The 21,936-nt window shown below is 48.3% G+C and overlaps 1 protein-coding gene across 3 annotated transcripts in view; it reads right to left on the bottom strand.

The window, feature by feature from the left end:
- cog4 (component of oligomeric golgi complex 4) overlaps window positions 1-21,936 on the bottom strand; it is an 86,963-nt gene that overhangs the window by 1,034 nt on the left and 63,993 nt on the right. For 2 of the 3 annotated variants that reach the window (XM_070897761.1, XM_070897759.1), the window contains exons 11-18: window positions 17,216-17,382; window positions 14,754-14,919; window positions 13,018-13,080; window positions 12,235-12,351; window positions 8,951-9,043; window positions 7,930-8,013; window positions 6,522-6,623; window positions 3,762-3,890 (exon numbers count right to left, since the gene is read on the bottom strand). In XM_070897761.1, coding sequence (XP_070753862.1) covers window positions 3,762-3,890; window positions 6,522-6,623; window positions 7,930-8,013; window positions 8,951-9,043; window positions 12,235-12,351; window positions 13,018-13,080; window positions 14,754-14,919; window positions 17,216-17,382 — 921 coding nt within the window. The remainder of the gene's footprint in view (window positions 1-3,761; window positions 3,891-6,521; window positions 6,624-7,929; window positions 8,014-8,950; window positions 9,044-12,234; window positions 12,352-13,017; window positions 13,081-14,753; window positions 14,920-17,215; window positions 17,383-21,936) is intronic. The other variant, XM_070897760.1, reaches the window with a different exon arrangement.

Here is a 21,936-nt window from a genome sequence, read left to right on the forward strand (position 1 = left end):
GACAAGGTTAGAGAGTAGAATAGATGCGGAACAGACTCCCAGGGAAGGGAGTATGAGAGTAAGCTTGCAGGGAACATAAAAACTGACTGCCAAAGCTTCTATAGATATGTGGAGAGAAAAAGATTAGTGAAGACTAATGTAGGTCCCTTGCAGTCAGAATCAAGTGAATTCACAATGGGGAACAAGGAAACGGCAGACCAATTGAACAAATACTTTCGTTCTGTCTTCACTAAGGAAGACACGAATAACCTCTAAGGAATAAATACTAGGGGACCGAGGGTCTAGCGAGAAGGGCGAACTGAGGGTAATCCTTATTAGTCAGGAAATGGTGTTAGAGAAATTGAAGGGATTGAAGGCCGATAAATACCCAGGGCCGGATAGTTTGCATCCCAGAGTACTTAAGGAAGTGGCCGTAGAAATAGTAGATGCATTGGTGGTCATTTTCCAACATTCCATGAACTCTGGATCAGTTCATATGGATTGGAGTGTAGCTAATGTAACCCCACTTTTTAAAAAAGGGAGAGAGAAAACAGGGAATTATAGACCGGTTAGGCTGACATCGGTGGTGGGAAAAATGCTGGAATCAATTATTAAAGATGTAATAGCAGCACATTTGGAAAGCAGTGACAGGATCGATCCAAGTCAGCATGGATTTATGAAAGGGAAATCTTCTAGAATTTTTTGAGGGTGTAACTAATAGAGTGGATAAAGGAGAACCAGTGGATGTGGTGTATTTGGACTTTCAGAAGGCTTTTGACAAGGTCCCACACAGGAGATTAGTGTGCAAAATTAAGGCACATTGTATTGGGGGTAATGTATTGGTGTGGATAGAAAACTGGTTGACAGACAGGAAGCAAAGAATGGGAATAAATGGGTCCTTTTCAGAATGGCAGGCAGTGACTAGTGGAGTGCCGCAGGGTTCAGTGCTGGGACCCCAGCTATTTACAATATACATTAATGATTTAGACGAAGGAATTGAATGTAATATCTCAAAGTTTTCAGTTGACACTAAGCTGGGTGGCAGTGTGAGCTGTGAGGAGGATGCTAGGAGGCTGCAGGGGGACTTGGACAGGTTAGGTGAATGGGCAAATACATGACAGATGCAGTATAATGTGGATAAGTGTGAGGTTATCCACTTTGGTGGCAAAAACAGGAAGGCAGATTATCTGAATGGTGACAGATTAGTAAAAGGAGAGGTGCAACGCGACCCGAGTGTCAAGGTACATCAGTCATTGAAGGTAGGCATGCAGGTACAGCAGGCAGTAAAGAAAGCAAATGGCATGCTGGCCTTCATAGCGAGTGGATGTGAGTACAGGAGCAGGGAGATCTTACTACAGTTGTACAGGGCCTTGGTGAGACCACACCTTGAGTATTGTGTGCAGTTTTGGTCTCCTAATCTGAGGAAGGACATTCTTGCTATTGAGGGAGTGCAGCGAAGGTTCACCAGACTGATTCCTGTGATGGCAGGACTGACATATTAAGAAAGACTGGGTCGACTAGGCTTATATTCACTGGAATTTAGATGAATGAGAGGGGATCTCATAGAAACATATAAAATTCTGACGGGATTGGACAGGTTAGATGCAGGAAGAATGTTCCCGATGTTGGGAAAGTCCAGAACCAGGGATCACAGTCTAAGGATAAGGGGTAAACCATTTAGGACTGAGATGAGGAGAAACTTCTTCACTCAGAGAATTGTGGGCATGTGGAATTCTCTACCACAGAAAGTTGTTGAGGCCAGTTTGTTAGATATATTCAAAAGGGAGTTAGATGTGGCCCTTATGGCTAAAGGGATCAAGGGGTATGGAGAGAAATTAGGAATGGGGTACTGAAGTTGCATGATTAGCCATGATCATATTGAATGGTGGTGCAGACTCGAAGGGCCGAATGGCCTAATCCTGCACCTATTTTCTATGTTTCTATGATCTAAGGTCAACTGACACTATGAGAAGGATCAATATGTTGTTTGAAGTGGGAGATGAACAGCTGGTGATGGGAGGGGAACTCTGATAATTGTATCGTCTCTGGTTTTGGAGGGGTGGGGGAGGGGAAAACGGGACTTGCTGGGCCCAATGGCCTTCTCACTCGAGCTTTGGCAGTTCTTATGTAACTTTGTTGTTGCAGCCAGTGTGTTGCTTTGGAATGATTCTGAACTACACTGTTGGTGCCTTGCACACTAATACAGCAAGGGTTAAAGTCACCATCAGCGTCCTGTGTGACTCCTGCACTCAACCACACCATCCTGCTCACTCACTCACATCATCCTCCTCCATCACTCTGCTGCCTCCGACACTCAACTACTCCATCCTCCTCAAATATCTCTCAAACTGGTCAAACTGGTTCCACTTGTCCAGTTGCAGCAGCAGACCTGACATTCTCTCAAATGGTTTCTCCGATGTCCACACGGTCATCTTTGGTGTACCTCAAGGTTCCATCCCCTCCTCTTCATCATTTACAAGCTCCCCCTTTGTGATGTAATCAGAAGCAGTTATGGTGACTTAAACCCTTGCTGTATTAGTGCTGCAAGGCACCCAACAGTGTAGTTCAGAGTCATTCCAAAGCAACACACTGGCTGCAACAACAAAGTTACATAAGAACTGCCAAAGCTCGATTGAGAAAAGGCCATTGGGCCCAGCAAGTCCCGCATTTCACATATACACTGACGCCACCTAGCTCTAGCTCGACCTCCCATCTCCTCCATCACTCTCCCACTGTCTTGAGTAGTGCCCTATCTGAGCCAAAATTTCCTCCAGCTTTATGTTAGAAAAATCAAATAACTGCTCATCAGCTCCTGTGACTATCGATGAGCTTCCAATCGTGACTCAATCTCCCTCCCTGCCACAGGCTCAGCCTGCTTGTCGTGTTCAATCCCAAGGTCAGCTTCTGCCTTCATATCCAATCTGTTGCAAAGACTGCTTTCGTTCACCTTCACCACATTGTCCGTCTCCACCCTTACCTCTCCTCTGCCGCTCCCCAAACCCCTTTTGTTTCCCATGACTGGACTTCTCTGGCACGCTTCTCGTCAGCCTCCTGTTTGACCATTAATAACCTACAAGTCACCCAGTTGGCATGGTCCCTGTCCTCACCCTGCCCCAAGGCCCATTTCCCGTACCCTTGCTAAGCTCCAAGGTTTTCCATATCCAACAGAATCTAATTCAATATCCTCGTTCTCACCTACATATCTCCGAGGTCTCGCCCCTCTCTACCTGTGTTCTCCAGCTCTTCATTCCTCGAACAACAGTCGATGACTTCTTCCCCCACACCACCATCCGCTGCTACTCCTTCAGCCACCGTGTGTCTGTCCTCTAAAACTACCTGCTTCCCTCAGCATCTCCGTCTTGCCAGTTACCTCAAGGCCGCCCTCCTCGTCTGTGCTTTTGTTCCTGGCCCCCTTCATTTCTTCCCCCATTAAGTATCCACCACCCTGTAAAATGCTGAGATGTCTCTCTCTACATAATCAGAAGTAAGTATGCTGCTGTGAACACATCATTCAGACCCCTCTCAAACTTGCCTGCTCCAACACCCATTTGTTCTGACCATCGACGGTCCGGTCACCTCCTGTATAGGAGCTACATAGAATTTCAGCACAGAAACAAGCCTTTAGGCCTCACAGGCCTATGCCCGTTTTCCTACATTACAACAGTGACGACACTTCAAATGTATTTCATTGGTTGTAAAGCGCTTTGGGATGTCCCGAGGTAGTGACAGGCGCTGTATAAAATGCAAGTCCCTATTTACTCTATCTTACTCCACACACTCACCCTTTCCAGATTCAGTACGGTTGCCATCTGAGAGAGACGAGCGAACTTGTCTCGAATGGTCCACGTGATCACCGATGTCAGGTATGCAATTAGCGATCGGAGCTCCTTGTCAAACTGTAACCCGCCCAGCTGAGAAGTAACCAAGAAAAGGTCAGGAGGAGATAGCACAAAGCCAGGTGTCAAGAGGCAAGTGGATGTTTACCTGGGAGTCCCTGGCCAAAGACCGCCCTAAGTGGAGGAAGTGCATCTGGGAGGCCGCTGAGCACCTCGAGTCTCATCGCCGAGAGCATGCAGAAAACAAGCGCAGGCAGCGGAAAGAGCGTGCGGCAAACCTGTCCCACCCAACCTTCCCTCAACGACTATCTGTCCCACCTGTGACAGGGACTGTGGCTCTCGTATTGGACTGTTCAGCCACCTAAGGACTCATTTTAAGGGTGGAAGCAAGTCTTCCTCGAGACTGCCTATGATGATGATGAGGATGATGTTTATTAAGTTAGGAGATCCCACTAGGGAGGTGAGAAAATGTAAACAACACTAAAAGATCTCTCATTTAAACTCATTTGTAATTGAAGTGCTTTTTGAGCCCCTCCTTCCTATTTTGATCAACAGCCTTGTGGGCAATGCATCACCTGCTGTGGTGCTAAACTGCCCAAACCGCTAAAGTCTCTCACTGCACCGAGTTAGTGCTCATTGTTAGTTAGTTGGTGGCACTAGAGTTATTACTTATCCTCAGTGCCCTGGGCTAGTGATCTGGGGTGAGGAGGTGGGGGGGGGGGGAAATCAGGCAGGATCCCTACTCCAGTAACCCACCCTCCTTGGGGTGGGGGAACTGAATAACCAGCACACACTGTCTAGGCTCAGGTCAGGAGCTCGGCCTGTTAGGCAAAGTACTGGAGGCACCAGATACCCATATAACCCAGCAAGGGTCAGCATTTTCGGGAGGAAACTGACCACAAAATAAAGTGGAAGGTGACATTCATTCTACAATGTGATTTGTGCAGAAGACATTTCATATATGCTAAGGAATATCACAGCAGTTTATTCAAGATAAAAAATTATAACTTGAATTGTATAAGATTAGGAGAGAGCTTGACAGGGTGGATGCAGAGAGGATGTTTCCACTGATGGGGGAGACTAGAACTAGAGGGCATGATCTTAGAATAAGGGGCTGCCCATTTAAAACTGATGAAAAATTTCTTCTCTTAGAGGGTTGTGGATCTGTGGAATTTGCTGCCTCAGAGAGCTGTGGAAGCTGGGAAATTGAATAAATTTAAGGCAGAAATAGACTTTCTTAAATGATAAGGGAATAAGGGGTTATGGGGAGCGGACAGGGAAGGGGACCCGAGTCCATGATCGGATCAGCCATGATCGTATTAAATGGCGGAGCAGGCTCGAGGGGCCGTATGGCCTACTCCTGCTCCTATTTCTTATGTTCTTAAGAACTAAAATGTGCATTTATTCAGCATCTTACCATGCCCTGCAGTTTCTAAGACGAGTACTTATTCTACCTTTTGCAGTCTCACCCTTATCCTTGTCAAAGTCCACACACTGTTCTTTCCAGCAGTAGTCCCTGGGTGGTGATCAGAGCAGAATCCCTGGTCAGTTTTTCCCCTGCCTAGCCCAGGGCTGCTGAGACAATTGTCGTCCCCTACAGCCAAGCCCAGCTGAGCTCATCTCATTCAGCACAATCCCAGGATTGAGTCCACCAACATAGGAACAGGAGTAGGCCACTCAATCCCTCGAGCCATGCAGTCAGATCATGGCTGATCTGTCCCTCAACTCCATTTACTCGCCTTGGTTCCGTAACCCTTACTGAACAAAAATATTTCAATTTTCAAAGCCTTTCCACTACCTACAAGGCACAAGTCAGGAGTGCGATGCAATACTCTTCACTTGCCTGGATGAGTGCAGCTCCAACAGCACTCAAGAAGCTCAACACCATCCAGGACAAAGCAGCACGCTTAAGCTGCATCCCATCCCCCACCTTAAACATTCACTCCCTCCACCACCGGCAAACCGTTTCTGCAGTGTGCACCATCTACAAGATGCACTACAACAACTCGCCAAGGCTACTTCAGCAGCACCTCCCAAACCCGCGACCTCCACCACCTAGAAGGACAAGGGCAGCAGGAGCAAGGGAACACCATCACCTGCAAGTTCCCCTCCAAGTCATACACCATCCTGACTTGGAAATATATCGCCGTTCCTTCATCGTCGCTGGGTCAAAATCCTGAAACTCCCTCCCTCCCGTGGGAGTACCTTCACCACACGGACTGCAGCAGTTCAAGGCGGCGGCTCACCACCACCTTCTCAAGGGCAATTAGGGATGGGCAATAAATGCTGGCCTTGCCAGCGACACCCACATCCCATCAACGAATAAAAAAAAATGATCCCCAGTCTCAACAACTATTTGAGGGAGAGTGTTCCCGATTTCCACTACTCTTTGTGTGAAGAAGCGCTTCCTGACACCATCCCTGAACAGCCTTGCTCTAATGTTAAGGTTAAGGCCCCTTGTCCTGGATTCCCTCCATCAGAGGAATTAGTTTCTCGGTCTACCCTATCAAATCCTTTGATCATCCTAAGCACCTCAATTAGCTCACCCCTTAATCTTCTATACTCGAGGGAATGCATACCTAGTCCTCAGAACCCTTTAGCCATCGGTATGGCTCAGTGCCACACGGCCGGTACCTTCACCCAATGAACTGTCAGCTCACAACATGTACAGAGTGCTAAAAGACTCCTGGCCTTTCTCGCTCGTACCCGGCTGAACGTTGACTTGAGAACCACCTTCTCCAGTTCAATCGCGATCAGGCTTGTCATCAGACTGGTGAGATTATCGTAGATCACTTGGGACAATCCGACCTACGGAACACAAATACAGTCACACAAGGAAAGGATTGCAGCTTCCCTCCCTCCCCTTCAACTCCCTCGGGGCAATGAAAGGACAACCCATCAGTGCTGGAAATCTGAAACAAAAACACAGCGATGGGCGATAAATTCTGCCTTGCCAGTGCTGCCCACATTGTGAGAACTAATGAAGAAGAATCAGTCAGCATCTGTAAAGAGAAGAGACGGATTGCTCTGTGTGGGCTGCAGTGAGATGCTGCACAAGTGGAGCAGCTAGCTTTAATTTCACTCCATTCCCCCTTGCTCCCCAAGGAGCCGACTCATGCTTGGGGTATGGTTCTACACTCACCCTCCCATACCTTGCCCAAGTGGCCATTGTGACGAGACAGTAATCAGACTGTCCGGCAGTGGGTGACATCACAGCCAAACTGGACCCCGCCCTGATGATGCCCTCACACATTCACCTACCAGTGGGAGTCGCTGGACGCAGTCAGAAGTGGGAACTTGGGGTAAATGTTCTCCTCGCTGTGATCAACTGCTAACCGCACTGACTGAAGCTGGGTCCTCCCCCTCCCTAGGTCTGTGTAACTCAGTTCTACCCCAGGCAGTGCATTGATCCATTGAGCCACCAGGCTGACTCCAGGGGTTCAGTTAGCTGGCAAACTGTACAAATCTCAATCTCCTTAACCGAGTGAGACTTCTGCAGCTTGAGGACCAGGAGTGAGTGGATACAAGATGAGAGAGCAGCTGTATACCCAGCTTCCAGGGAGAACGCTGGATGGTGAAAAGTGAGGGACTTTCATTTGCTTTGTCTTCATACCTACAGCTGTTTGTACAATAATAGTCCAAAAAATCACAAGGAGGGTAGATTGCTCAGATAGGAAGGTTTCTACTGCAAAGTGCTATTGTGACACACCCGCCCTCTCGGGCATGCACTTGACTCTCACTCAGCTAGTCTGCTGGCCAATCGCCATCGAAAGTTACCTCATTCTTTTTTTCAAACAAACAGAGAAACAGATGATGGGCCCAAGACTTTAGTGCAGAACTGCTCAAGTCAAAGTGTGAAGACATCGTGATTAGGTGACATTGGCTCACGTTTTAAAGGGCTGAAAATTGCAGGAGAATGGAAAGACTGAGGGAGTTCCACAGTCTGAGATCTTTAAGAACAAGAAAGAGACGATGTGATTCCTCGCTGCTGCTGTCTGTTTATAATTTAGAATCTAAGATCACCGACACTGTATTTCCTGTCTGGGATCCCAACTTAATTGGAACATTATGGATTTTAAGCAAACTTTATACACACACACACACACACACACACCTTGAACTCTGCCATTAATTGCTCCAGGTTGAGAATGAATTGTTGGACCCAGGGATCATTGGCTTCATAATCATTAAACTCCTCCTGGAATAAAATAAAACACATGTAAATTGGGCAGTTTGGGATACGACACACCAGGAATGTACTCTCTCAGCAAACTAACCATGGGCGCCTCATTACTCACTTTGCCCGTTTTACCAACTTTACAGGCCCCTTCTGCAGAATGTTCTGCAGCAAAGTACACTGGACCCACAGAGTATCGGAGACTGGTTGGTACTGGTGCATTACTGGATTTCATGCATGTGAAAGAAATATCTGTAACTGACGAGGCCTTCAGTTATATCAGTCCGTATCTCGTGTGTTGGTACCTCAGTTAATAACGCTGTTCGCGGGCATTTTCTGTTGCTCATCTGTGTTTTGGATGCAGCTGTGACTCGAATGTTGCTTTGCTAAGAGCCCGAGGGTGCCCAGGGATTTTTATGCGGAGATCTGAGGTGAGGAAGAGACGGAGAGATTCTGATGTTTTATTTGTGGATTTAGTAACAATGGTTACATGGGGTGTACAGCATGTGGAAAGGATAGTAAAGATATTTCACTGTTGGATAGATTGTGAATGTTACAGTGAACCGATTATATGAAATAAAAGGCAATTAGTGACATGGGCAGAGCAGCAGCAAGAGATGACCCCGGCAGTAGGATGCTGGGTTTATAGTCGATGAGGTGTAGACTCCCCACCTGGGACACAGTGCCACAGGACACTGGGTTTATAGGTTGTGGGGTGCACAAGCTGGGATATGGGACAGTGAGATACTGGGTTTGTGGCTGGTGTGGAGGTTTATAGAAATACAATCGACAGCCAGTCAATTAACAAATATTATGGCCATACTAAATTATGTAACTTTAACTTCGAGGGCTACATATATTTGCACAACACGGTTGCACGAGTAAATTTTTTAACTCAGATGCCCGTAATTGTGTACAGGCATTTGCTTTTTGCTTGCATGAGGTTAAATGCTCTCACCTCCTCAATGTTGTGGGAGATGGAAAGAAACCCAGTTATCCAGGGCTTAAGCTGCGGTTTGATAGCTGTAGTGTTGAGTTCTGCTAAACCTTCCTGTAAGACAAAATCCAAATGATTGATATACTCATACACAGGCATACTCTTGCTTGGGCTTTTCAACTGTGCCATGGAACCTTTGGTGGAAGAGGTCGCAGTTCATCATCACATCCGAAGGACTGCACTTCCGACCATGCATACCTCCCTCAGTACCATGCTGGAGACGTCAGCTTTGGCTCAGTGGGTAGCACTCGCGCCTTGGAGTCAGAAGGTTGTGGGTTCAAGTCCCACTCCTTGAGCACATAATCTAGGCCAACACTCCAGTGTAGCACTGAGGGAGTGCTGCACTGTCAGAGATGCCGTCTATCAGATGAGATGTTAAACCTAGGCCCCATCTGCTCTCTCAGGTAAAAGATCCCATGGCACTATTCAGAGAATATGTCCTGGCCAATATTTTTGCCTAACCAGTATCACTGAAACAGATTATGTGGTCACAATCACATTATTGTTTATGGGACCTTGCTGTGTGCAAAATGGCTGCCACGTTTCCTACACTGCAACAGCGATTACACTTCAAAAGTACTTCATCGCCTGTAATGCACTTTGGGTCGTCCTCAAGTTATAAAAGGCTCTATAATTCTTTCTAGGAGTGTCCAGGTATGTGCTCATGTCCTGGTGGAAAACATCCTACTACTTCATTTTAGTGATGACACTGAGGCAGGAAATCTGCCCCGAAATCATTCTTGATTTGAAGGTATGGAGATGCTGTTTCTCTTGTCCTCTACTTAACCCCTCTCAGTAATAGATGCAGCCAAGTAACGTCACCATAACTTACATCCTAGCAGCATGTTTAAATGTGCTAAATATATCGATGTCAGGCCCACTGAAGTGGTTCCCTCTAGTACCCCAGATCTCCCAGCCCACCATCCACTGTGTTTTAAAAGCCCCTACAGTCTGTGCTGTTACTGGCAGCTCGTTCCAGTAATTTCTTCCCCTTCGTCTGAAGAATCTCTTCCGGAGATCTGTTCTAAATGCATTGATCACTGGTTTAGATTTCCTTCTATGTGCCTACTTTGAAGCCATATTCAGGACTTACATTATACCAGTCACCCAATATTTTATATACTTCAATCAGGTCCTGCATCCCCTTTTTCTTTAAAATACAGAACATTTGCTACAGCTAAATGTAGGTATTATGTGCAGTTGCAGTGTAGTTTGCTATTATGGCCAGTCCTGGGTGTCCCGACATGGCTATATGTCCCCTGGGACATCTCTGTTTAAGGGATTCAGCAATTCACTTGGTTTTGTTCCTTGGATAGGCTAGGGCAACAAGTGGTTTCACCTACATAAGCTGCTGGGTCTGTTGTCTTGGGGTGCCGGTTCATGCCTGCCTTTAACCTAGGCCCCTCTGGGACAGGAAAGGGCTGCCAGAATTGGGAGCAGGAGCAGGAGAGGCTGGGCACTCAGCTTTATCAATAAGTTTCTGTGTTAATAAGTGTCGTGGGGTTAGAAGAAACAGCATAATAACTCTGCATCAACTCCAGCTTGCTGTAAGGGATGAGAGCATCAGCCTTGCTGTCTCTCACTCCCCGATTCCAGCAGGAAATGTTGGTCATTTGGTGATCACGTCCCGCCCAGCACGATAAAAGTTGTGCTGCAGTGCAATTCGGTTCCAGCTGGAGGCGCTCCTGAGCTTGTAGAACCCAGCAAAAGTTACTGTGCTGTGATCCCGATATCCAGGCACAACACGTTCACAACCGGATATATTTTTGATTTGATTTATTTCGGGTGGATTTCTAAATGTGAAAGCATCAAGCTTGAATGGTTTGCATTAATTTTGGGGTCTGCAATTAACGTATCAAAAGACAAAGGGGCCGAAATTGCCCCACTCAAGGCCCAATACCGCATCGAAGATGGATGGGCTGACCTGTCCTAAATTGCCCCTGGGCCGGGAGCAGCGGGAACAGGATTCCGCACTGCCTGTGCTGCCGCCCCGTCCCCCTCTCCGACCCCCGCGGGAGGGGAGCAGAGCGGCCGCTGGTCGGGTACACGGACAGGTTTCCCCGGCGGGAAGCTATGTGTGGCTGGGCAGCACATCCACCCTTAAAGGGGAGGGCGCAGTGCTGTGAACGCCATTTTATTTTGTCGGTGAACTCAAAGGTCAGCCTGACAATGACAGCCACGGGTTCAGCTGGGCCGACAACAGGCAGCCTCTTGGGTGCCAGGCTGTTGGCCCGGGCGAAACCCTCCCTGGTGGATTGGGGCGGAGAAAAATCTTCACAAACGGTGAGTGCGCCTACTCTTAGAGAGGGGCAATTTTGGCCCCAAAATTGGCAAACGTTGGGATGCGACATGGCAAATACAAGAGAGATGATTTCAGTCGACTACCTTAAAGGAATTATGTTGTCAGGATTCCTACAACTGGGCTTCTATCTCTTGGGGAATTCCCACATCCCAACACTGAACATTTGTGATTTGCAGTACTCACTGGCCAGGAACCTTTCACAGACTGGAGTCCTTAAAGTGGTACACACCATCTGCGACCCGCATGGCCCCGACCTGCCGCTGGTGTTCTCACGCAAGTCGGGGCCATGCGGGTTGGGGGGGGGGGGGGGGGGTGGGGGAGGGAGTGGCGTGGAGGCCTCTGGAACAGCGTGGAAGCCCCGACTTGTGTGAGAACACCAGGGGCCATAAAAGGAGTGACGTGGAGGCATACTACTTCAGGGAGCAGCACGAGCTGGTGCAGGAGGGCGACAACAGCGAAGAGTGACGTCATCAAGGTCCAGGTGGGCAGGTACATCAGGAGCGTCGAGATCGGGGCAAAGGAGCAGCAAGAGACTGTAGAGGGATGTGGTCAGGGCCAGGGGCCCAGGGCAGCACGGGCCTGCTCACACTGCGATATATGTATGCACTAGGTCCGTGCAGCAGAGCTGGTCTCCAGGCGTCATAGGTAATCCTTGCCACTGGACCAAGACCTAGCTCTGTCAAGCCCATGTGGTGGCTGGTGTGCAACAGTCACCCCACATTAAAAAAAATCCACGCATTGGCATCTTCCACCCTTCAGGATGTAGTTGGGGATCCAGAATATTAGGCCCTTCATTGAAACACCTGTGAACTCATCCTTTTTTGGCATGGAAGCAAGTCATCCTCGCTTTGCAGGACCACCAATAATGATGACACCCCTTCTTTACCCACTCTTGTGTCACAGCTGAATAGGACCAGGATTAGACAGTCTGCAACTAACTCACCTGCAGGAGGTCCTTAAATTTGTTGGATACCGCAGCCAAGTCCGATAGACAGCTGTCAATCTTTGCTTGTGCCTGCTCCGCTCCCAGACCTTGGCTGAACAGCTTTGTACAGTCACTCTGTGAAGAAACATACACCACTTCAGTAAACCATTATGATTACATTCCTGCCAGCACCACACTGAGGTACTGGAGGGTAGGCACCTCCCATGGAACTCTCCTTGGTTTGAGGCAGCGCCTTCAGGAGAGCAGCAGCCCAAGGAGACATGCTCATTTGGCTGAGGCAGAGGATTGGGAGAGCGAGAAGGAAACAGAATGTGAACGTCAACTGAGGCAGGATTCACATTTGTGCCGTCTAAACTGGAGTGCAGGCTCCGAATAACAGCGCTGCTGCCCTGCTCCTTTTCTCAATCAGCTAGCATGTATAACTGAGTACTGTACCCTTAGTCTATACCTGCAAATACGAGTCAATAAGCAGTAATCATGCGGCAAGAGAACAATTATCAGGCCTGCCTCGATCCGCAATACCAGTGACCATCAGCCTGTGTGCAGTTGCTGCGTGATGACTAATTGGATTTAACTGTGACGCTGTTCACAGTGGGATAGTCTCAACGATGAAGCTGATTATGTAATGAAGGGCTACTTGGGTGAGGTACTGGTAGGCTGCCAGTGCTTGTGGGACTGTACCCAACAGGAGTCCTCGCCTTCTGGAGAGGAGAGGAGAAAATTGGGAAAACGTTCATCCTGTAGAAAAATGCCTAGCCTGGTCAGTGAACACTCTCATACCTCCAGGTTCTTTTTCAGGGTCAGAAGATTTTCACTGCACATCTCTACATTATTCAGAGTCACCTAAATGAGAAGAAATGAGACAGTTAATGGCGCACAACCAAGCAAATGAGAACTATGAACAAGAGAGACACACTCCAGCATCAAGTAATGTGGGAGTCTGTGATCGGGCTGGGGCTCATTTATGCAACTGGCTGGCACAGTGAGTAAGACGCTGGAGGTTCACCTCTGGGCTCAAATCAAGGCTAGGCTAATCAACTTTGGAAGCCCAACGTGAAATTAGTTTAGCGAGTTTCAATCCAACATAGACTAAAAGCATTAAATCAGCACACTATGGTGAATGGTGTGAGAAAGGGATTATGTGCCACACTGGTGCGTAGGGGGCACTCAGATTAGAGATGAGCCACATTGTTAGAGCAGAGCAGAGCCAGCTTTACTCTGCAACTAACTGGGATATAACTGGGAGCATTCTATTCCGACACTGGGTATGTGAAGGGGAAGCACTGCTCTAACCAACCAGCACCCTTCAACACAATCACAGGCCTGCGAGGGAAGGAAGCAGTCAACCCTAAAAAACTTTTTCACCCAGAGAATTGTGAACCTGTGGAATTCTCTACCACAGAAAGTTGTTGAGTCCAGTTCGTTGGATATATTCAAAAGGGAGTTAGAAGTGGCCCTTACTGCTAATCATCATCATAGGCAGACCTTCGAATCGAGGATGACTTGCTTCCACGTCAAAGTTCACAGGTGTTTCAATGATGGACCTAAAATTCCAGGTCTGAACTAAATCTTGAAGGGTGGATTTTTTTTTTTAAAAACGTGTGGTGGCCGTTGCACATCAGCCACCACATGGGCTTGACAGAGCTAGGTCTTGGTCCAGTGGCAAGGATTAAACAAGACGACTGGAGACCTGCTCTGCTGCACGGACCTAGTGCGCACACATATCGCAGTGTGGGCTGGCCTGTGCTACCCCTGGGCCCTCGCCTCTTCTGGGCCCCAAACTCGCGCTTCTCATGGGCCCCGATCATGTTCCTCTACAATCTCTCGCCGCTCCTTCGCCCCGACCTCGCCGCTCCTGCTGTACCTGCCCACACTCCAAACACCGACCTGGACTTTGGTGACGTCACTCTTCACTGCCGTTGCTCTCCTGCTCCAGCACGTGCTGCTCCCTGGAGTGGTATGCTGCCACACTGCTCCTTCCGTTCCCTGGCCTGCTCCAATGGTGTTCGCAGGCCAGGGGCCGCACAGGAGGGATCAAGGGGTATGGAGAGAAAGCAGGAATGGGTACTGAAGTTGCATGGTCAGCCATGATCATATTGAATGGTGGTGCAGGCTCGAAGAGCTGAATGACCTACTCCTGCACCTATTTTCTATGTTTCTATGAAAAGGCTTAGGGACTCCTGGCCAATTTCAACCATTGTTTAGTGGCCAGGCTGAATTAGCATAAGTCTCGAGGACAGTGGTGCTTGGTGATGCTGTGAGTTTAGGAATGCTTGATGCTAGAACTGGGTGTGCAAAATGAAAACTGTCTCATTGCTCAGCACCAACATCCCTCACCTGAGCTCAAAGTTCACACCCCAAAAAAGCATCTCTGTAGGCGAGTGATGCTTTGCAAGGAGTATGAAGATGTGGGGCCACGCCAGGAATTCACCACACAGTGATTTCTCAATAGTGGACCACCAGTGTGGGAGAAAGAACTTCCCAAGCACAGGCAAGCAAAAAAAATCAACACATACCAGAAAGGATTGCTTGGCTTCATCTGTGCTTTCAATGCCCTTGGTGTCAAATTTGCCCTGCTGCAGGCTGGACTGCATGATGTTCACGGCACTGGTCACACCACGCTGGATGTCCTGAAAGGTGGTGGCAGGGAACCCATTGCGCAGCTTGTTATAAAGCACCTCCCTGCACAACAGAAACAGACAAAAACATCTCACAATGCGTCACCTATGAGGAGTGGCTACGTGACTATACACAACCACCAATGCAACAGCTCTAAAGCCTGGCTATGAGCTCACAATAGCTGAGTGATGCACAGACTGCCATTACCAAAACTTGTTCAGAACTAGATCATGCCAGGTTTTACCCTTAAACTAAAGACAAAATCCTGCTACAAACAGCTACTAACTACTGACAGACACTGACCCAGAGATTCCCCCTGTACCGTCACTGCTAGCAAATGACAGAGTTCTTCCCACACGAACACGAATGGGTATTTACCCATTGAACAGAGCTGACATTATGAAATGACTTAAGGCAATGGTCACCTACGGTACAGGCACTCCACAGCAAGAGAAAATAATGTTCAGCAGACTTAAGGAGCCGGATCATGAGGCATTTACCCTACCTCTTCCCAATTTTCTCCCATCCTTTTTTATAGTGTTTACTCATGCTGGGGGTAAGGGCTACAAGGTAGTTGCCGTTCTCCGTATCTCAGCCAGTGCCAGATTATTCTACTTTTGAGAACATCACAGCTGACCCAATCCTTGCCTGACCTTTCCAGCAAGACAACAATTCGGAGTGGCAGCCCTGACTGATTTGTGCTCCTGAGCTTAGGGGTGCTAAGGTCTATGTAGATCTCCAACTGTAACCCTGGCTGAGACCAGGTAACTATATAGAGTGGGATTGTACCCGAGACCTTCTGGTCTTATGACTCAGTTCCTCACCCAAGAGGTACATTATATAAGGTTCTGCAGAGTGCTAACTATTAGCGTTGACATATGTAGCTATATTGTGCTTGTGGAGGGTGACGTTAAGAACATAAGAAATAAGAACTAGGAGCAGGAGTAGGCCATGTGGCCCTTCGGCCCTTCGAGCCTGCTCCATCATTCAATAATATCATGGCTGATCCATCAACCTATATTTGCATAAGTTAGATATCAGGAATAATACAACAACAACAACTTGTATTTATATAGCATCTTTAACGTACTGAAACATTCCAAGGCACTTCACAGGAGTATTTGACACTGAGCCGCATAAGTAGAAATTAGCGCAGGTGACCAAAGAGGTAGGTTTTAAGGAGCGTCTTAAAGGAGGAAAGAGAGGTAGCGAGGCGGAGAGGTTTAGGCAGGGAATTCCAGAGCTTAGGGCCCAGGCAACAGAAGGCATGGCCACAAATGGTTGAGCGATTATAATCAGGGATGCTCGAGGGTAGAGTTAGAGGACCGCAGACATCTTGGTGGGGGGGGGGGGGGCTGGAGGAGGTTACAGAGATAGGGAGGGGCGAGGCCATGGAGGGATTTGAAAATAAGGATGAGAATTTTGAAATCGAGGCATTGCTTAACCGGAAGCCAATGTAGGTCAGCGAGCACAGGGGTGATGGTGAGTGGAACTTAGTGCAAGTTAGGGCACGGGCTGCTGAGTTTTGGATCACCTCTAGTTTACGTAGGGTAGAATGTGGGAGGCTAGTCAGGAATGTGTTGGAATAGTTAAGTCTAGAGGCAACAAAGGCCTGGATGAGGGCTTCAGCAGCGGATGAGCTGAGGCGGGGGATGTTACGTACATGATAGTACAGTAACAGGCAGGGAAAACTTATTCTGTAGAGAAAAGGTTTTAATTGACTGGAGAGTTTTTATTGAAAAGGTGTAGAACATTCTGAATATCGGGGGATTCTCAGATTCCTTTCAGTCAGTTCATAGACACCCAGAGTTCTGCTACTTTCAGTTCAAATTGTAAAGCTACACACTGAGGTTAGAGCTTGTGGTTCTCTGTCTGTTGGCTGATAATTGGTTTAAATTCTCCTCTCCTGAAGGTGCTGCTTCCTGTCGGGTGTAGTTCCAAGGCCACCCTCCAGGTGTCAGCAGTGAGGGGCATCACAGCTGAGCCCAGACTTTTTCTCACCAGACGCGCACCTTCCAGCAGGGACGACTGACAGCAGTCAGCAGTGGAAATCCTTGCTGCTCTTTGTCCTCCCTAGCCCCAGGAATGCCTCTTGCTCCCCTGGCTCAGATCAGCTAAATCAGTACAGGCTGGGGATCCATTCTGATCTGTATGGCCCAGTACCACGCCAGGCGGGGCAGTTAACCCACTGAGCCGCCAGGACAGTCAAATGCACAGGTCTGACTGGCGAAAGGATTTTCTGGGCATAGTGCGGTCAGCAGACTCGTAGTGCGAGGCGCGCTTTCAGCCAGGTCATACCATGCCAGCAGGCGGAGTCAGTGAGCAGTTCCAGGACCGCTCAGATTCACCCTGCCGTTACCTGAAATCGGACTCCAGTACAGTGGTGGAATGGTTGATCATGGCACACAGGCAGTCGATGTTTGAGCTCGCCAGAGCACGACCAATGCACTTCTTCACAATGAAGAAGACATCATCCACCATGCTGGAGGTCAGCTGGCCCTTCTCACAGACATCCATCGCAACGGCCTGTAATCAAACACACACCTTTAAAGGCCTCAGCAAGTCTATTCAATGAGTAGCTCAGCCACACAGACCAAGGCAGTTCACAGTTCCATCTCGGATTTCTTCCCCACCTTCAAAAGCCTCCTCCAAACATACTTAAACCATCCACGCTTTCAGTCACCTCCACAAGGGCTCTGCGTCTGCTCTCCCCTCAGATTCATTGCGTATCAGATACTGTATAAGTTGCTGTTGCCCCAAGGTAACTGATCTCAATGGGGCAGTCGCTGGGCACGACAATTAGTCACAGCGTCTCTGTACAGTCTAGCCTCATTATACTGGGGAGGGAAAACTAGCCAAGGTCCTGATCGCTACCCAGAAAGCCAAATGTACATTACAAAAGGTGTGTGGCAAAGCGAGTCTCAAAGAAAGACAAGGGCTGGTTATAAAGGCTCCAAAGTGGTCACCTACCTTTTATCTGACCCTACTGTCCTGGACTCTCCAGTGTTGGTCTCCCACTCACTCGTCTGCCTCTGCCAATCTCCCTGCTGCTGCCTAGGTTTCTGCCTCTCCGATCCTCCCGCTCACTTTCCTGTGATGCTGCTCTCGCTCACCTTCGACTCGGCTGTCTGAGCTGCAGCCTCTGGCATCGATCTACACCTTCCCCTCTCCCAGTCTTGTAGTCACAGTCCCATCCGCTGTCACCACTGCATAGAAACACAGCGACACGAGACTTGCAGCCAGAGAGGGGAGAGCAGGGATGGACAGTACAGACAGAAGAGTGCAGCACAGATGAGAGAGCAGGAGGAGAGGCCCCTCCCAGACAGAGCTACAGTACCGGCCTCCAAAATCACTCAGCCCACAACAATAAGTGAAACCTTTTTTTAGCATTCAGTCTCAGGATGTGGGTGTCGCTGGTAAGGCCAGCATTTATCGTCCAACCTCTGCCCATAATTTTGTTCCCTTTCCTCCTTTTAAAAAAATACAACCCCCCACCCTTTCTCTTTCCCAGGGCAGCCGGTGATGACTCTGCCATTCACACCCTATCTAGACTCATCTTTTGTTTCCCAACGTGTCTCATTACCATCTCCTGTTTGCCCGTCATTCCTGTTGTCTCTCTAATCTCTCCTGTCTCCCACCCTATCACAGACCTTCCCTTTTGTTCTTCCCTCCCCCTTGCACTTCCTTAAGAACCCGTTACACCTCAAACTTTTCCAGTTCTGATGAAGGGTCACAGACCCGAAACGTTAAATCGGTCGCTCTCTCCACAGATGCTGCCTGACCCGCTGAGATTTCCAGCATTTTCTGTTTTTATTTCAGATTCCAGCATCCGCAGGATTTTGCTTTTGTGATTCATTGTCCATCCCTAGTTACAACTGAGTGTCTTGTGAGGCCTCTTCAACTTCATTGTTGTGGGAATGGAGTCACATATAGGCCAGACCGGGTAACGTCAGCAGGTTTCCTTCCGTCAATGTTTAGGGTGGGTCCCTCCATTAGAACTGGCTACAGTGCCAAACCTCTCTAGGTTTGCTTTTGTGACTGAACCATAAATCACTCCATTCTATCTTGGAATCACAACCAGGTGCCCACAATTCTTTGCAATACATGCTACAGTCATGTTTGTAACATGTTTGCATTAGCCTCCCTCCTCAGTGGGGTCAAACTGAGCCAAACAGACCAGAAGGTCTCAGTTTCCTGGGGTGATTTGCTCGCTCACTTCCCCACTCCTGGCCTCCACCTAGTGTCACCAAGAATTGACGTCACGTGATTTAATCTGAGAGTGTTACTGCTCTGTTTTCAAGGCCATCAATGAGCTTATCGTGGATGATTGCATCGCCATCATGGCCCTGATGGAAACTTGGTTGAAGGGTGATGACATATTACCTTTAAATGAAGCCTCCCCGCCTGGCTATACCTTCCACCAGTTGCCCCGCCCAGACCAGTGTGGTGGCAGTGTGGCTCATCACCAAATCACACCCTGATCTGTCCGCCTACTCCTCCGGCACTTTCTCCTCCTTTGAGCATCTCACCTTGTTCCACCCTTTTCACCCCTCATTTATTGTTTTCTTCCATCCACCCAAGTACCATAACATTTTTATCACCAAGGTAAGCTTTCCTTCCTCAGCCTCTGCAACAAGCCACTTCTCATCCTCGGTGATTTCAAACTCCATCTCAATTCATCATGCTCCCTCTCTTGAGTTCACTACCCCCCTTCTTTCCTTAACCTCTCCCTCCATGTGAACACCCCAATCCATATTCACGGCCACCCCACCACCTTGCCATCTCTCGTGGCCTCGCTGCTCCCATCGTGTCAATTGCAGATAGGGCCATCTCTGACCACTTCCTCGTATCGCTCTCCACCCACATCCCCCTTCCCCCACCAACCCTATTTCTTTCTGCATTCACCCCTGGAGAAAAACTCTTCAAACTCTCTTACAACGGCACTTATGAACTCCCAACTGTCCAGCCTTTGGCCTTCCATTCATCATGACATTTCTGCAGCCACAAATCTGCTCAATCACATCCTCATCACTATCTTTGATGCCCTAGTCCCAATTAAAACAATTACTCTCTCTCACCCTGGCTGTTCCCCCTGGTACGGCCCTCATCTTTGCTCCCTCAAGTCCAAGGGGCACAGACTTGAACGGATGTGGCAGACAACTGGTTTAGCCATTCACCGCTTGATCTGGCTGGACCACACAAAGCATCATCAGGTCCTACTCTTGTCTTCAAAAACTGCTCACTATTCCAGAATCATTCTGGAATGCAAAGATAACCCTGACTACTATTCTTTATAGCTAACTGTCTTCTTAAATCCCTCTCCCCTGCCTCTACCACACCCAACTCCAAAAAGTGCGAGGAGCTCATGGACTTCTTTGTCATTAAGACTGAGACCATCCTATCAGCTGCCTCTGCCATTTCCCCTTGTCAAACTTCCTGAGGTTTCCCCTCTGCCCTAGCCCTGAACTCACATCTTTCTCCAGTTACTCTCTGATCTCTCTTCTTGACCTCTCTATGTTCATCCTGTCCATGAGACCCGCTTTCTGCTCCCTCGACCCTATTCCCAATAAACTGTTGACCACCCAACTTCCTTTACTGGCTCCCATGTTAGCTGACATTGTTAACGGTTCTCTCTCCTCAGGTACTGTTCTCCCCCTCCTTCAAATCTGCCGTCATCACCCCTCTCCTCAAAAAACCAACCCTTGACCCACTGTGCTTACAAGCTACCGCCCCATCTCCAACCTCCCTTTCCTCTCCAAAGTCCTTGAATGTGCTGTCACCTCCCAAATCCATGCCCATCTTTCCCACAACTCCATGTTTGAATCCCGCCTCTGCCACAGTACCAAAATGGCTCTCATCGAAGTCACAAATGATATCCTTTGTGACTGTGACAAAGGCAAATTATCCATTCTCGTCCTTCTCGACTTGTCTGCAGCCTTCGATAAGGTTGACCACTCCATCCTCCTCCAATGCTGTAGCTCTCTGGCTACAGGTGTGGTGCCAGACGACTGGAGGACTGCTAATGTTGTACCTTTGTTTAAAAAGGGAAATAGGGATAGACCGAGTAATTACAGGCCAGTCAGCCTAACCTCGGTAGTGGGAAAATTCTGACGGATAGGATAAATCTTCATTTAGAAAGACACGGATTAATCAAATCAGCATGCATTTGTTAAGGGAAGGTCGGGTCTGACTAACCTGATTTAATTTTTTGAGGTAACAAGGAGGGTCGATGAGGGTAGTGCGTTTGTTGTAGTGTATATGGATTTTAGCAAGGCTTTTGATAAGGTCCCACATGGCAGACTGGTCACGAAAGTAAAAGCCCATGGGATCCAAGGCAAAACGGCAAGTTGGATCTAAAATTGGCTGAGACAGGAAGCAAAGGGTAATGGTTGATGGGTGTTTTTGTGACTGGCAGGGTGTTTCCAGTGAGGTTCCGCAGGGCTCAGTACTAGGTCCCTTGCTTTTTGTGGTATACATCAATGATTTAGACTTGAATGTAGGGGGTAGGATTAAGAAGTTTGCATATGATACAAAAATTGGCTGTGTGGTTGATATTGAAGAAGAACGCTGTAGACTGCAGAAAGCTATCAATGAATTGGTCAAGTGGGCAGAACAGTGGCAAATGGAATTCAATCCGGAGAAGTGTGAGGTAATGCAATTGGGGGGGGGGGGGGGGGGGTGCTAACCAGGCAAGGGAATACATTAATAGGTAGGACACAGAAGCGTAGAGGAACAAAAGGACCTTGGAGTGCATGTCCACAGATCCCGGAAGATAGTAGGACAGGTAGATAAGGTGGTTAAGGAGGCACACGGAATACTTGCCTTTATTAGCCGAGGCACAGAATACAAGAGCAGGGAGGTTATGCTTGAACTGTACAAAACACTAGCTAGGCCACAGCTAGAGTACTGCATGCAGTTCTGGTCAACACATTACAGGAAAGATGTGACTGCACTCGAGAGGGTACAGAGGAGATTTACGAGAATGTTGCCTGGACTAGAGAATTTTAGTTATGAGGAAAGACTGGATAGGCTGGGTTTGTTTTCTTTGGAACAGAGAAGGCTGAGGGAAGATCTTGTTGA

Source organism: Pristiophorus japonicus, chromosome 13 (genome assembly GCF_044704955.1).
Source record: "Pristiophorus japonicus isolate sPriJap1 chromosome 13, sPriJap1.hap1, whole genome shotgun sequence".
In the NCBI taxonomy this organism is placed as follows: domain Eukaryota; kingdom Metazoa; phylum Chordata; class Chondrichthyes; family Pristiophoridae; genus Pristiophorus; species Pristiophorus japonicus.